The 17,793-nt window shown below is 33.0% G+C and overlaps 1 protein-coding gene across 1 annotated transcript in view; it reads left to right on the top strand.

Annotated features, from left to right (window-relative positions):
* The window catches only part of LOC129229219 (regulator of G-protein signaling 7-like), a 227,303-nt gene that overhangs the window by 163,794 nt on the left and 45,716 nt on the right, over positions 1–17,793 (top strand). Inside the window, exons 4-7 of the mRNA XM_054863482.1 lie at positions 4,525–4,631; positions 8,345–8,396; positions 9,986–10,127; positions 11,173–11,254. Of these exons, the coding sequence (XP_054719457.1) occupies positions 4,525–4,631; positions 8,345–8,396; positions 9,986–10,127; positions 11,173–11,254 (383 nt within the window). The remainder of the gene's footprint in view (positions 1–4,524; positions 4,632–8,344; positions 8,397–9,985; positions 10,128–11,172; positions 11,255–17,793) is intronic.

The raw sequence follows: 17,793 nt of genomic DNA, 5'->3' as shown, positions 1-17,793 counted from the left end.
TTGGAACTGCATTTATATCTTAGAGTCAATAAAAACGAAATCAGTGATAAATAACGGATTTTTTTTTTTTTTTTTTTTTTGAAAATTGGGGACAAGTACGCCAAAAAAAAAAAGAATTACTAGGTAAAGATTCAATTAATAGAGGAATTGAATGAAATTGTTTTTTTTTTTTTTTTTTGATACATTCAGTAAATTGCATAAGTACAATTAGCTGTTTTATTAGTAGTTTTTACTACGAAAACCATTTAAGATATAATTATTTTAACTCTGTGGGGATTATAAGCCTTTCGTAGAGTATGGCAACTTTTTATGCGCGAAACTGTTTATATGATGACATAAATAACAAAAAATAGCTTAATGCTTTTGCATCAAAAACCTCGACGAAATTAGTAAAAATTCTTCATTTATTCTTTTTCTCAAATGCATTTCTGCACATTTTTTTTTCCCATATTAGATTTAGGACATAAATTCTACTAAGTGTTTTATGCCCTGTTACTTTACTCAACGAAAGACATCAAAAAAAAAAAAAAAAAAAATCAGGTAATTTTATTTCCAAACACTTAATACAGGGTTCGTACGGGTCATGGAAATCCTGGAAAGTCATGGAAAAAAAATAAGAAAATTTCAGACCTGGAAAAGTCATGGAAAATTGAAATTTTCACTGAAGGTCATGGAAATTTATTTCAAGTCATGGAAAAATGTCCTGGACAAAGAGAAAGTAACAGTATCTAAAAGAGCATTAAAAATCTTGAGTGATATAACAATATATAACACATAAAAGCTATTAAAAGTGGAGAATTGAACGATCTTAAAATCAAATCTGAATTTTGAAATCTCATTACATTCACTTCTGTCACAGCCACTTGCCTTTATTTGCCAGGTGATTTTACTGCTTGAGCATAACTCATTTTGAATTTACTATTATTTTCAACATTTCTTATGTTTTATATTTTGTAGTAGTGAACTTGCACTTTCCTGATTTTGCCACATCCACTCAAAAAACGCATTTCAATTGCATCAAAGCTGGTTCCCATCATCCTTAAAAACTTTATTGTTAAATTTATCAGAATTTATCTTAATTTGTTGAAGGTTTTAGAGAATAAAGATCTTTATTCAGGCAATAGAAGACAGAAAAAGGGGAATTCTAATACTCTAAACATTAGTGCCCATACATACGGCCTGCTAAACTAATCCATAGGGCCCACTGCTACGTTCAATGTCAGGACTCGAACATTATGTTCTGGAATTTCTGGACCTATTAATTTATTTGCATTTGAAAAAGTGCAAATAAATAAACAAAGCAAGTACTTGTGAATCTGAAGATTTTTTCAGTACTGAATGTTTTTTTTACACAAATATCTGGTTTTGAAACATAAAGAACTAAACTATGTGGCTTTACTTTACAGAACCAAAATGCTGTCAAGTTATGTGGATGATTAAATGCACTGTTGACACTAAAAGGCAACGTTTGAAGCAAATTTTTTGAAATTTAGTTGATGCTAATTCAACCTTTGTCCCATTCATTATCAGTCTGCCTGTCTATAACAAACATATTAGACATTTAAGCATCATCATATTCGATTCACTGAATTTTACTTTACTTAAATTTATATGATGAAGGCAAATAAGAATAGTTTAGTTTTTTAAGTGTAAAATGATATTTTTTCCGCTATGAGTAAGTGTTTCAATGAGGCAGTGGCATTCATGTAGAAGTTTTGCTAATGCTCATTTCCAGAAATTGGCAAGTTTTATATTAAATAGTGCTATTCTCTTCGTATAACAAGGTCATGAAAATTTTTATTGAAGTCATGAAAAAGTCTTGGAAAAGTCATGGATTTTTTTAATCGAAATAGAGTATGAACCCTGTTAATAAGACATAAATACTACTACAGGGTTTTCCTACCCAAAGCTACGCTATTAAACGAAAACCGACTACATAGGACATTACAAGTAGTTTTTTTCTTAAAATATTTAGATATAGATCATAAAAAAAATATTTTATACCCTAAACAATGGAAATTTATTCAGTGAAAAACACATAAAAGTGTTTCTTCCAAAACATTTAGATGTAGCACATAAATATCACTTTACATTTTACCCTGCACAAAGCTAAGCTTTTTTATTCAATGAATAACAAATTACCATACATATTGCACTTTTTTTTACAACATTTAGACATAGGGCATAAATAGCACTGCGTACTTGACCCTACACAAAGCTAGTTTATTCAATGAAAAACATACAATGAGAATTAGAGGTTTAAACGAAAAAAAAATCAAAACGTTTAGATGAAGGACATGAATGCTATTGCATATTTTACCCTACACAAAGCTAATGTATTTAATGAAAAACAATTGCAATGAACATTAAAGGGTTGTTTTATTTTTATTTATTTATTTATTATTATTATTATTATTATTATTATTATTTTGAAACATTTAAGTGTAAGACTTAAATACTACTAATCCAAACTTTGCCCTACACAAAGCTAGTTCATTCAATTAAAAACAATTGCAATGGACATTTACGAGGAAAAAGAGTTACATTAGACATTTCTTGGAAAACATTTAGACGTAGCACATAAATATTACTTCACATTTTACCGTAGCACAAAGCTAAGCTAGTTAATTCAACGGAAACAAATTACAAAAACACATTGCACTTTTTTTCACAACATTAAGACGCTAGGACATAAATCCTACTACTTATTTTACCCTAAACCAAGGAAATTCATTCAGTGAAAAACAATTACAATGGACAGTTACGGGTAAAAAACAGATACATTAGACATTCCACGTAAAAGTGTTTCTTGCAAAACATTTAGATGTAGCACATAAATATTACTTCACATTTTACCCTGAACAAAGCTAAGCTAGTTTATTTAATGAAAATAAATTACAATTCACATTGCCCCCCTTTTTCTCACAACTTTTAGGACATAAACACTACTGCGTATACTTGTCCCTACACAAAGCTAGTTTATTCAATGAAAAACAATACAATGAACATTCCAGGTTTAAAAAAAAAAAAACATTTTCAAAACATTTAGATGTAGGGCATAAATGAGACTACGTATTTTACCCTACACAAAGCTGGTGTATTTAATGAAAAACAATTACAATAGAACCTAGAGATATTTTCCCCCAAAACATTTAAGTCAAAGACCTAAATACTTCTACTGCATACTTAACCCTACACAAAGCCAGTTTATTCAATGAAAAACAATTACAATAGTAAAATTCCCAGGTAAATTTGTTTTTTTCTTTTCGAAACATTTACAAAAACATTCCATTCGCCTTTAAACTTCCAGAGAAGAGTCTCACATTCTTTTCCTCACTTTTGGAATGCCACACTATTTCGAGGCAATTAAGGAGGAAAATCCGAGCGTGGCATTATGCAGATTCTTCAAATTCTTCCAATTCTTTATCTGCTCTTTTCGGGGGTAAGGATAAGTGTTCGGATGGAATTGTTCTAATTAATGAAGGCTTTTCGAAACCTTTCCTCTTAAACTGTCTGAAATTTATGATATTTTGGAATGAAAACTGTGGCAAGATACTTGAAATAGAATTTTTAATGAAGCGTCAAATAACTAGGCAAATTCTTACGAAATAGCATAAGTTAGTTCATTTTGTGACTTAAATAAACTTTTCGTTCTTTATTAATGAGAAAACTAACCCTCCTGTTACAGAAGTTGCAAAAAACATTGCATGCACGTATTTTAGGGAAACAAAGAACCCTTTGAGAATGCACAAAGTTGTGATCGTCGGACATAAGTAACCATAGAGAAGCTTATTACTAGCATCCTGGAACTCAAAATTTTTTCACTGTAATGTTTTTTGTCATTCGTTTTAATGTTTAATTTATTCCTTTTTTTCCCTTCCATTCTCGTTTTCTTTTCTTATTTTCCTTCATTTTTTTTCCTTCGTTTCTCTGATTTTGCAAGAACGTTTTTCTTTTCTTTCGAACGAGGCTGAGTTAGAGGTGTTGCCATCTGCAAACCTCGAGCGTTCTTCCGTATTCTTTCATGCGGTACCACTATCGGTTGATGCCATTACCACGAGAATTTTAACGCCTAGTTTCCACACCAGGTGGAGGCAACTGACCTCTCTTTGATGCGGAACTGCTCTAGGAATTTCATTTTGCTAGGTTTAAACTCTTTCATACACTTTTGTGCCCTAGTTAAATGACATTTGTGACTGAAGCGTCCTCTGGTGTTCAACCATGGAACTATTTTTGAAAACCGGATGTAAATAATTCCAGACATGTTTGTTACAACATACTACTTGTCTCTTTATTTTTGTCTGTTACTGTTTTGCAGCTATGTCATTTTAAGGTTGGGGTGGGGGTTGAAACACCATGTATTTACATCATTTGTGTCTAACTACTATGTTGTGTCTACTACTAACATCTTGTTGCTCCTTCTTATCACAGATAAGTTGTATACAATAATCGCAAATTCTGGTAAATGACTTTTCTCGAGCTGCTCTCACACACTCGCTGAAAACTCTCTCTCCGTTATTTCAGCGGAGGCTCTCCATCTCGCCCACTTAATGTCAGCGCATGGCTATTTCTTCCCAATAGACGATCACCTACTGACAGTCAAGGCTGATGGAACATTTTACAGGTTCCAAGTAAGAATTCAAACTTTTTCATTCTATTTCTACGCCTCATATAAATTCTTAGTTACTACATGGTAGGCCAAATAAGACCTTTAGTACACGACCTTCCAACACATGAATTCCTATTTCATTCTTTTTGCAGGTTATAATTGAGTTCTTGGAAATTTATAAGGGAAACATACAATACAAAACAAAGAGTTAAAACTGCCGACTTTTTCTGTTCTCATCAACGGTCAATTGTTATGATGGATCATTTCCAACACTCTGCCTCACACCTTCCACGTTGTCTTTCAGTGCGCATATTTCGATGAGCACCTCCTCCAGAGATGATGATGATGTCGTGTCTATGATAATGTGCATTTATATGGCTCCGAAGCTGTCGTAGACAGCCTTTGCAACTTCGACAGCCTTATCTGTATAGAGTAGGTTCACTGGGTGGCTCATGCCGATGTTAAAAAGTTTGGCCTGGATTGCTGGATAGCGGAAGATGTGTTGACCAGACAGTGGGATGTCATCTGGGCAATGAGGACAAAAGTTGGTGTAACTACACTGTCCGTCCGCAGAAATCCTCATCCCCTTAAGTGGTTTGTCCTAAGTCTGGTTATAGTAATCGATGTGGGTCTGTCTCAGTTCAAATCCGGAATGGAGTTTCTTTTCGCTTGTTAACCGATTAGGCTTCGGCCAGCAACAGCGCTGGCGTCAATGAGGGTTAGGGAGTTGGATGGTTGAGGAGAATTACGGGATGCCTTTGCGAGCTCATCGGCCTTCTCGTTACCAAAAATATTAACATTTATACTCTTCCAGTACGGTCGATCACTGAACCCAGTTCCGCAAAATGACCGACCAAACTCCCGAGCATGAAGGTTGTGGGATCTGATCTTTAATTAAAATGTTCGCGATATTTTCGCTGCGTTACAACAATGGATCGTTGACAAGAATAGCAAAAGTTGATAATTTTAATGAGTTGTGTACTTTATATGATTCCATAACAAATTTCCAAGAATTCAATTATAATCTGCAGAAAGAGAAGTATAATTATATTGGAAAATAAAAAAGTATTCGTGTTTAACATTGGTAGGTCTTATTTGACCCCACCCTGTCTGATTTTGCTAAAATTTAAAACATATGGGCAGGTTGGAATGATAATGGTGAAAGTCAAAAGCTTTGCAAATGGAGTTAGTCCTCCTTCATACGATGCAGCTTAGTTGAATCAACTTTCGAACGGGCGGTTATCAGGATGTGTAATCAGGTAGAAAAGTGAAGGAATCTCCCGGCATCCTTCGCACGACAGTCAACGCACCAGGTACATGTGCCGCGATCATTCTCACTCCGGTAAGTTGAATCATCTATTTAGTTGATTTAACCCATCGGAACATTGTCAACTTTCGAGAACACTAGTTGAGTCAATTCAGTTCAGTTTTAAGAGTTTGTAGAACAGCTGCTCGAATATATTCGGCTTATTAGAAGAAATGTTGATTCAACTGAGTTGTCTCGTGTGTAGACAACGAAAAACGCCAGTCGACTAGCTGACAGGTACCTTTTTCGAAATGTTGATTCAACTTATCGCCTCTTTTGCATTAGACCTTAAGCATAGATTTGGGCTCCTTTTTAGTTCATCTGTCAAGTGTTACGTATTACGCAAAAAAAAAGGTGAAATATCTTTCCCACTAGAAGCACTCAAAAATTATCCGCTCTGAAATTGTTATTCAAGTGAGAATGACAATGATGTAAGTCAGTTTCCATGCCACTGATTGGACCATCGATAAATTTTCAACTAGAGCAGCAGTTCCCAACCTTTTCCCCTATGCGAACAAATTCCAAACTCCGAAGGAAGTTGGCGAACCCCTTGGATACTAGGTAATAAGCAACAAGCAAAAAAATATATAGATAATAAATAAACGCGCTCACACACGCACATAGATAATAAAAGTTGGGAGATTTTTTTTTAGTTTGATGCTGCTCCATAGTTTATAACAAGAGGGAAAACATAATTGCAAAATATGAATTACAAAAATTTCTACGAACTAAAATGATCGCTAAAAATGAATGCAAAAAAAAAAAATCACCAAAAAAATAAACACAGTACTTGTTCAGCGTTGAGCTTCAATCAACTTTTAAAAAAATTGAAAATGGGATATTTGTGGAACAAAGAGGCCAAAAAAAAAAAGAGTTGAAATTTTTTTTGACACAAGGGTAGTACATTTATCTCTATTATCAATAAATCAAAAGTCAAATAAAGAGTGATCTTTAAAATACCTTTCAGGGAACTGTCGCAGATTAAGTAAATAAACTTTTTTCTCACAGTAAAATGAGAAAGATCTGTAGGTTTAAGTCTTCTTGAAAAGGACTACTAGTCTGGCTGTTTGATAAAGATATATTGCGTGCATTAATCGTTTGATTGCTGAAGCATTTTCTTGTAATTATGCTATAAGTGCGGTAAAATGCGTACATTGAAAAATAATAGAAGCGTCTACGATCAAAATACGCATTTACTCTAATTTTTACCGAAAAGGTAATTTTTAACAAAACAAATATTCTTTTGCACACAAAAGACATTCTTCACCAATTTCATTAATTCCTTATGTACATAGAGCGCAAATTAAGTTACATGGTTAAATTCTGCTGATTTTTTTTTTTTACTGTGTAAACTCCACACTGCAAAACTTTATAGTACCTGCACTTTATAGTAATTAGTTTTTGATACTTCCTGTGGTATTTTTGGGTTGTAAGCTATTCTTTCCCTTTTTTGACAATAAAGCTTGAAGTAAATTGTAAAATATGTAGTGTGGAAATTATAGCAAAAACCAACAGCGAGATCTCACTTCTATGCATTTTTGATTCAACACAAGAGCAAAGCAATAGCTGTTCCTCGAACTCAAATTGAGGGTAATTCGCATATGCTCTATGTAATGTTTTCATCAAGTTTAATCAATCGTTCCAATCAAAAGCTTCCGAGGAAACGAACGCTTTCAAATCATTTCATCTGCAGACATTTTATTCATAAGTAGAGCTTTTTCAGCATGACTTCAGGACTATCATTCTCAATGGAATCGCGAATGATAGTCCTGAAGATAGTCCTGAATGATAGTCCGCCTAAAACCGGCGCTTTGCAATGACAGTCTAAATTTTTTGAATGTAAAATATGTCAGGAAGTACGCAAATATTTTAATGATAAGAATGTTGGATGTGCGAGAGACAAATAAATAAAAAAGGAGCAAAACTTGCGTGAAACCACTTGAACATGAGACGTGATCTGAAACAGTAACATTAAAACTCCGCCATTACAATATTTTTTTCGCGAACCCCCTGAAAACCTCTCGCGAGCCCCTGGGGGTTCACGAACCACCGGTTGGGAACCGCTGAACTAGAGGGAGCATCGCTCACTCTTTGCACGTATTTGACTTTCTTTCAGTAATCCCATCGTAAATTTTAGAAAAACGATGGTATAAGTCATTTGGAGTTATTCTAAAGCAAGTTACAAGTAACTTTTTATAAAAGTTGAAAGTCAGCTGACTGTAAGAATTTACTCCATGAAGAATGCTGTCTATATCTTTCGCTATTTGAAGTGCTAATCTTCGTGCATTTGTTATTGAAAATAAGTGATTCTAGATTATGTATAAGTTCTCCTTCGTGCATCAAATTCATCATCAAAAAACTATATTTAACTTTCAAGATTTTATTTTTGAAAAATATGATTCAGAGGTTAAGTTTTATTTTTGTTTCAGACGCCGTATTTCTGGCCTTCTAATTGCTGGGAACCAGAGAATACAGATTATGGTAACACAGAAATTTATTTTTTGTTTTCTTACACCTCCACATCCCACTCTTTTTTCTTTCCCTTTTTGCCTTAAATTTCTCTCCGGAAAACATAACCACCATTGCTTCTCTACGAAACACAAACAAACAATTACTACAGAATAGAACAGCTGTAGAACAAAAAGAAAATCTATTAAAAAAAAGCAAGAACATAACAATCAGGTGCGCGGTGAATTGCAGATAGCATATACGGGTAGAGCTAACTATCGATGTCATAGCAAAAATGTGAAACATTTAACTACAGAAGCATTGATGAAAAATATAACGTAAGGCTATTTAAGCGGCGAAATCGACAAGTTTACAGTCTTGTTCCAAGAAATAATAAATTCAGCAAGCGATAATTTAAAAATAACTTACCATTTTCAAATTCTTATGCAAATAGTAATTTAATGGGAACTTTTTTTTATCCGAGATTTATTATTTTTATTTATTCACTACATCTCAGAAAATTTTCAATAATGAGCAAATAGGATCGTGCCTTTTTCTCCAAAGCCAGTTAGATAAAAAGCGAATAACTTCTCAATTGCTTTTTTTAAAAAAAAATAATGCTTATTTTTCATCACTCACATTCAAAGTTAAGTACGACAATTATTGGGGTTCACGTTGATTTTGATGCAACGTGACAAGAGTCGCCATTACAAAGCAGAACTCATAATGTTTGTGCGTTACCAGTAGTGGAAAAGACATGGATTAGCTTTGTTATCATAAAGTTTACCTGCAATAGGGGGAGGTAAAGATGCTTCGAACTGTTAATTTGTTGTCGTTCGATATTTCCACCCCGAAGAATAGACAAAGCTCTCGAAATAACAATTTATTTATTGTTCGTGTTTTTAAGCTAAATCTAGACTCTACAGGATATATGTATCATACGTTTTGTCTTCATATTGTTTCTGCAATAGAGAATATAAAAATCAAAAGCATAATTGAGTTATAATTTTTTCATTTTTTGAGCTCTTAAGGGAAAGCAGACATGGATCATAGATTCATATGGTGTTGTCCACGCGTAGCTTTCTGCAACAGCAAAGAAAAAAAATCCCACGGAACTATGGCTTCATCATCTTAGCTTGAAAAGAAAATGATATTGAAGAAAAAATTAGTTATCTTTAATTGATTATTCACCTCCTAATTTATTGAAAGTTAATTTTATAGTTCGCCTACTTTTCCCAATTTGTTTTTCATATTCGTCCTTAAAAAGTTCTTAGAGTTCATCAATATTCACATTGGGAATTAAATACGAGTTCTAATTTTAGTAGAATATAACTATAATAGAGGTTCACAAGCTAATTTAACTCATGTCAATTTGCTACTTTAACAGCAGCAGATTAAAATACATTGGATTTTTGTCAGTTTTTATCATGCAATTTTCTTTTCTGTTAATCAGGTCTTTTTAAAAATTATAACTTCAAAGCGTATGCGCAATCCTGGATAAAGATAGTATGCTAAGACCACATTTTTTACCCTTTAATTTTTTTAAATCCAGAAACTACTTGCCTAATTTCCGTGCCTAAAAGTTGTGATTTACCTTTTGTTTCTTTTTTATTGGGCAACAGCCGTCTACTTGTGCAAGAGGACCATGCAAAATAAGACTCGCCTGGAACTGGTCGATTACGAAGCCGAAAATTTAGCAAGGCTGCAGAAGATGTTTTCAAGGAAATGGGAATTCATATTCATGCAGGCGGAAGCTCAGGCCAAGTGAGTGCGTATGAATCGCAGTAAAATACTTTTTCAGTAGTGTATGATTCAATGTCTGACTATATAACCATGCATTGTGTGAGCTCAGATAATATTTGAATCCATATACATGTAAATGGCTGTATGTGTGTATGTTCTTAATATAAACAGTGATAATCCCATCAATTTTTCTGAAGGAATCTCTCCCAGAAATCCATTGCGTACAATATGTGTATGCGATATGTGATCATATACATAAAGTATAAAGAAATTCTTGAGGGTATAACCCAAAGCTGATAGAGTTCCGAGTTTTCCAGGGAGAAGGAAAAAACTGGTAAAATTAAAGTTTCATATTTTCCTTACGTTTCGAAAATTAACTTTAACTAACGACCACTGTAACGATTAATAACTGCTCTGTATTTGAAGCTATAAAGGTTCCTTGATAAAAATTGTAACCGGTAGCTAAATCATTTCATTGATTTAGGAAAATTCAAAAATGCAATGATATAATCTGAATTACAAATAAAAATTTTTGAAGCTTGAGAGTATACTCTAAATGTCTAAAAAATGTTTGAGAGTATACGGCGTATATGGAGTATTATACATTATGGGATCACCTCTGAATATAAATCCACAGTTTGCATCAGATCTTTGTATCCTTGCATCCATATGATTATGGGGGCCTCTCGCAATTGCCACTTTTGCCACATTCTTCACGGATTTGGCCTTCCAGTTTTAGCACAGCGCAATATTGGTTTCATTTGAAGATCTATCAGTTTCTTTTGACGATAAATGTACTAAACAATGTGAATTAGTGCAATGTTAACCCCACATGGCTCAAATTTACTCTCTTTTAATTTCATACAAAACATTGCAATGCTGTGTTTACCTACATAGATCAAACTTACCTTTAATTACATACTAAACAATGTGAGATAGTGCAGCGTTAACCACATGGTTCAAATTTACTTTTAATCGCTTTGACGAAATATCTCTATTTAAAAATGCAATTGAAGATGTGATAATTTTTCTGAATTATTATTTTAAATACCCGTATTATTTTTAGAGTGGACAAAAAGCGAGATAAATTTGAAAGAAAAGTGTTAGATAGTCAAGAGAGAGCTTTCTGGGACGTTCATCGACCAGTGGTAAGACACAATTGAAAAAATTTATTTTAACCAATTATTTTCCTATTTTGCCCCTTCGAAATGTGTTTTTATGAATGAAAAATACTTCGTAGATGTATATAAACGTTAACAGTAAAGTATAAAATGCTGGCATTGTAAAGAATGCTTATGCGTTGTATATAATGCTAGAACGGATTTAAGCAATGCATGAAATAAGAGAACTGTTACATACTTTCAATATTCATCTTACATCATTAAAAACTGAGCGTATGCACCTATTTACGTATCTATCAATCTATCTATGTTCGAGTTACTTCTTCTGAACGCCAGTAAACTGACCATCGAACCAGGTATCAGTGGATTCGTAATTTTCCCGTCTTTATGTTTAGCTATTTAACATAATCCCCGATAATAATTAGCGGGGATATCATTTAAAAACTATTAATGATAACACTTAGATTTCGAAATAAAATCCATATTTTTCGAAGGCTTTCCTCCATTCAAACTATTATTCAGTGCTTCATCTCAACTTTCCGCAACAATAGTTTTATTGAAATTTGTAGCGAGAAGAAAATCATTGAGAAGAAATGTATGTTGCCATTTTTTTTTCTCTAGAATATGAACAAGTAAAGTACTGGGTTTTGTTTTGAGGCGTTTCCTGTAATCGGAAGATTTAAAATGTTTCCTTTTCTGTTATTTTTCCGAAATCTGTCGCAACATTTTACTGATTTTTTTTTTCCTTCAAACGTGACTGTTGAACACGCGTCACTTGACATAACTTTTATTTTCGAGGTAGACCATGCAAAGCCGGGCGACGCAGCTAGTTTTATGTAATACCTTAAGCATTCTACGTAATGAAAAAATCTTATTTCGACAAAGTATGAAAAAAAGGTTCTGATAAGGTTGTTATATAAATGCCGTGCATTCGTCAAAAATACAAATATTATTCTGAAAACGTTGTGAAAGAGCCATTAAAAATGAGTACGTTGAAGCTATCACGATATCTATCTTCTTCTTGGATCTAAGGCATAATAGGTCATGTAATCGCTGCTACAAAATCCTCCCCCCCCCCTGGAGGAATTGGCACCAATAACCAATGGACACAAATTCCCATAAGAGCACATAAGTGTACCCAATTTCGTTCGATTTCATGCAGTAGTTTTTGCTCCAGAGCGGCAAAAAAAAAAAAAAAAAAACAATCGCACACATACAGACACTCACAGACAGACAGACATTTTCCAAAAATGGTCTAAATGGGCTCAGCACATCTCAAAACTTGCAAATGTGGAAAGTTCGAAATTCAAAACTTTAACGAATACAATATTTTCTTCTACGTATTAGATAGAGAAAAAAAAGTGAAAATTATTCGAAATGGGTAGAAAAAAAGTGTGCAAAACAAAATTTCTACCTTTTTCAAGAAGGGTATTAAAATTCTCATATAAAAAATAAAGAATTAAAATTAACTTACTTGTTGCGGCATGGTAGGTTTAAATGACGTTTTGAATTATATTTCCTCTGCCTTGCCACGTGATATTCGAAACGAATCGGAGATGTGTTTCAGGCTTTGTCGGTTTCTCATTTGGCGTTCTAAAAAATGCGGAGGAAACGTGTGAAAATTGAACCATTTTTTACTACATTGCAGGCTAGTTTTAAGCAGTGCCAATGCATTCTATAGAATGCCTGGATTTTAAACTTTGACGGTAATATGTGCATTAAAAGTTCCCTGACGACTTTTATAAATATTTTTCTGGAACTCGTAGCGTACCATTCGCAACTCCAGCGCTCGAATACGCTACCATGCGGTGATTTACATAACTGCCGAAAAAACTAAAACATTGCGTTCCACGTGTGTCTGTTGACGTAAACATATAGGCAGTTTGTTATGAGTATTTATTAACGCAATCGATGTGGCTCGGATGGCTTTCAGCAATATATATGGTATTCTCGAGCTCCTCAAAATAATGTTAGTCTTTATTATTCCCCTCTAAAAAGTGAGTTTGAGTGTCGTAAATGGCGTGAAATCCTAAACACAAGAAAACTGTGGATTAAAAAACTTCGCATTTGCAAGTCTATTTGAAGCTTTTTTTTTTTTTTTTTTGGAAGAGGATAACTTTACATCAGTTAACTTTTTTTTTATTGTTTTGTGTGAAGTTGAAGAATATGTTTTTTTTAAATCTTAAGCTCAAAAGAAGGATAGAAATTAAATTCCTTGAATATATTATCGTAGAACGAAATGAAAAATGTTTAACGCTGAGAATTTTCATCCAATTCAGAAATAGAAAGATACGAAACCGAATGTAAAACAATTAGCGCCAGCCAAACAAAACAAAGAACTTTCATCTTCCTCTTTTGATAACACTGATAAACAAAGGTTTATATACATGAAGTATTTATAGTGTTCATATGGCTACAACAAAAATGTAGTTTCATTAAGAATTGATAAATTCGAATTCAACATCGTGGAAATGGCTGCTTTCAACTACGAACTACGAAATTTGTATTAATTTCTAATGTTTAGTAATGCTTCTTGAATTCTCATTTCTTTTTACATGGGCCAGAATATCCACAAGACTTTGAAAATTGATTTAAAAGGAATAAAACAAAAAAGTTATGCCTACAAACAAAAATTACTAGGCTTATTAGCATTTTCTACGCGTTTGTTTTACCTTTTTCATCCACCATTAGACGATGGCTGCAGTGCCCCCTATAGTTTGTTGGAGTTGCGAATTAATTCACTAATCATGATACTTTAAATTTTCATCTGATGCCCCATCCATGAAATATTTGAAACAAATTTTTTATAGTCTTGTTTTCATTTTTCGAACTTAAATTAAAATTATATCATTAGATCTATCCCAAGTAATAAAGTTAATTTGAATGTATAAACTTCGCGTTCATTTATTCATTTATTTTAAAGACGAAAATAAACTTCGCTTTTTAATTTTTCAAAACAGTAGAAGAAGTGCGATGCGAAATGTTGCATAAAATTGCTATTCCTTTCTCCCTATTGTCTAATGTCCGTCGTTAAGTCAAGTGGCAAGGGCTCAATTAACAATATAGAAAATATTTCAGCACTTTACCCTCACCAAGTGGCAACGCTCAAAACATAGTAATTCTAAAGCCTCAATCTATAAGGCAGATAAACAAGGAAAAAAGTGAAGAGCTTAACATGTGCAGAGTTATTCTGCCGTGTGCAGGTAAACGGCAGTCAACGTCTACAAAAATGAGTTTTTGAGATATTTGAACAAACGTGTTTTTGATTTCCCACAAACATTAATAAAATATTAAAGTTTGATTTTAGGTGATTCTATATGTTTATATCGAAATATTTTTTGGGGTAGTCTGTTTCATTTTGATTTTTTAATCAAAATTTTGATCAAAGCAGATACTGCCGTTTACCCACTCTTCGCAATAGTAATTTTCATCCACTTTTGACTGGTAGTTAGCAGTAACTGCACAATATGCCATTGAATGATCAATAATTACAGATTCGACATAATACGGAGTAGATACGTTATTACGAAGTATATTCATTGCAAAGTGAATAATATATTTTGTTGTAAAACGTAAATAAATACCATGTATACACTTGACATAAATTTAAAATAAATGAATTAAATGTAACTTGAAAATAAAAATAAAATATTATTTTCTTACATACAAAAATGAAAATAAATGCCTTTATGTATATATGTTGGTTTATTATTAAAAAGGATATAACTTAAATAAGTATCAAACAAAATGACCTACATGCATTTGATAGAAATTTAATGCAATAACATATACATACCTACCCAAATACAAGATATACTTGCTTATTTAAAAAGTCCTTGCTAAACAAACTCAGATTTCTAGTTTATATTTTTTTGACTTTAATAAAATGTTGAATATTAAAAAACTTCAGTAGTTTTTCTCTCTCTCTCTCTTTTTTTTAATGAAAAATCGCTTAATGTTCCAGTAAATCTCTATGAAAATTTTGGCAAAAGAAATGCTTCGTATGTTAACAATGGCTCTCATCGAACAACTAAAATTGCAGCCGCTTAATATTAAAAATTGCGGAAAATATCGTCTGCGACAAAACAAAACAAATGTAACAAAATCGTTCTGTTGCTACACCTTTATTTATCGTCTGCCAAGTATTGCTTGTGTTTGCTTGTATGTTATCTTTTATAACTGTATGTTAGCAAGAACTAATTTTGTTTCATTGTTTTTAGAACACGAATATGACAAATGAAAAAACATTTTCTTTTTAAATATCTGAGGCTTGTGAAATTACAAAACGTTTTCTTCGACTTCATTTGAAATAAAGTATGGTTATTTTTCTCAAGTAATGGTTTTAAGTCTCTCTTGCGCTGAAGGACGCCCGAAGATAAATTTTTGAGATGCGATAATTCCCAATTTTGTCGATTGATTAAATACGACCTGGCATGAATATCTACATTTGATGAGAAGCGACTAGGAATCATTTTTAAAAATGCAATATTGTCTCTAAATTTGCCGAATAAAAGAATTTTTTAAGAGGCCACGCAATGACCTCCAATCGGGGCGCTATTGCTTGCACTTAGTTGAATTTTAAAAAAATCGTGAAAACGGTTTTTGCGTCTTGGTGCCAATTTTGGCAGCGATTCATTTATGTTCCATTCTTCGAGCAATGGTTATGGATCGGTATAGATCAGTAAATACATGCTACTGATTACCTGCACAATGTAGGGATAATATCAATTACTGAAATCACCACTGATTTAAAAAATGCCCCTATTTAGCGGCAAGCAAATGAACATGTTTGAACCATAAAGCTGAAGTAATATAGATTTCAGAAATGCAAAAAAAAAAAAAGATGAAAATGGAAAATTTCGCAGTCACTGCCGTTTACCTTCCCACGGCAGAACGGTTATGGGCAAAAAATTTCAAAGATGCAAATAAATGAAAATCAAAAAATTTGCAGTTACTGCTGTTTACCTGCCCACGGGAGAAAGTTTTCGTTCTTCCGTGGGCAGGTAAAGAGCAGTAAGTACATACTGCCGACTTCCCGAAAAATGTTGCGAAAAAAGCAGTTACTGCTAATTACCACTGGTAAAAAAATGCTTTTTTTTTCAGCGGCAACCAAATAAACATGTTAGTACCATAAAACTATATCAATATAGATATCAAAAATGCCAAAAAAAAAATAAATAAAATCGAAAAATCTGCAGTTACTGCCGTTTACCTGCCCACGGCAGTAATTACAAGATGTAGTTAAGTTGCGCATCGAACGGAAAAAAAAATTAAAAAAGAACAAGTAGGGTAACAGCACCAGTAACAGTCTTGCTTAAGACCAGGGCTATGGAATCGGAGTCGAAGAGTCAGAGTCGAACTGATTTTGGTGTAAAGGAGTCGGAGTCGTTGGATAACATGCCGACTCCGACTCCGTGTTTTTTTATTTCTTTAATTTTCACTGACTCTCCTTGCATTTCTTTAAAAACTGACTACCTATTAATTTGATTACATGCTACTAATAAGAAAATGCTTGTCATTGTGGCAACCAGCAGGGGCGGCATTTCAGCATCTCGTTTGGGGGGTCGAGTTTCTTGAACATGAATTTCCTCAGAACGGTATAAAATACATATTGGTTAACAAGAACTGATAATTAAAAGTTTTTAATGTTAAGAATAATTAGGTTTGTAAAGAACCCCCCCCCCCCCCCAATTAAAACTTTTTCGACCGAAGCTTTAAATTTATTTTGTTATAAGTTATATCATAAAATATCTCGGTACTAGTTTTTATCTTTTTGTAAAGTTTTAATCTGCTATTTTTGGAGTCAGGAAGAACAGAAAATTTTGTAACTATAGTTAATCAATATCCAATGACTTAATTTATTGCCAGTATAGCTAAAGAGGAAGGTCTTGCTTTGCCTCATTGCGCTTCGAAGGCAATTCTCTAACCTCCTGAGACACGAAAGTCAAAATTGGTTGACGTTCAATTTTCCTACAACCTTCTGGTTGTGTGCGTAGTTTTTTACATCGATGAAGAGGCTCCATTATTGTAGCCTTGAAATAGCTATATGCTGTATTTTCGTGTAAATTTGTGCTTTATTTACGTCGGTTTTTCAATTTAATCACGGAAGTCATCTTTCAAATGACTGACCTGATTGAAACAGTCAAAAAACAATGGAAGCAAGAAAGTTATGTCAAAAAAAGCACATTTCCTTTAGATTCCTCTCTTTAAAATAACCAAGAAAGCTTTTTAAATAGGCTAGTATTTATTTTGTGTCATTAAAAAGTATAGTCACAATTCACAAAACAATTCCTCTTCTCTCATGCTATTACTTATAAGTGTAATATTTTCTTTTTCGCTTTCTATAACCGACCTACTTAATATTGAAATTAAGACCAATAATAAATATATCTCATTAAATCCTGTCTCAATTTCTTGAGAAACTGAATTGATCAGTTTATTCAAAATATTGATTTAATATTTTGACTAAAACTTCATCTATGTTTTGTCACCTCTTCCACATTGGCATACATTAAAAACTGTTACGAAAAGTTCTGTCACAAAGTTCCACACCTGGTTCAAGTATG

Source organism: Uloborus diversus, chromosome 9, assembly GCF_026930045.1.
Source record: "Uloborus diversus isolate 005 chromosome 9, Udiv.v.3.1, whole genome shotgun sequence".
In the NCBI taxonomy this organism is placed as follows: Eukaryota; Metazoa; Arthropoda; class Arachnida; order Araneae; family Uloboridae; genus Uloborus; species Uloborus diversus.
Note: the sequence above shows the minus strand (reverse complement) of the source record. Positions and strands in the feature narration are given on the sequence as shown.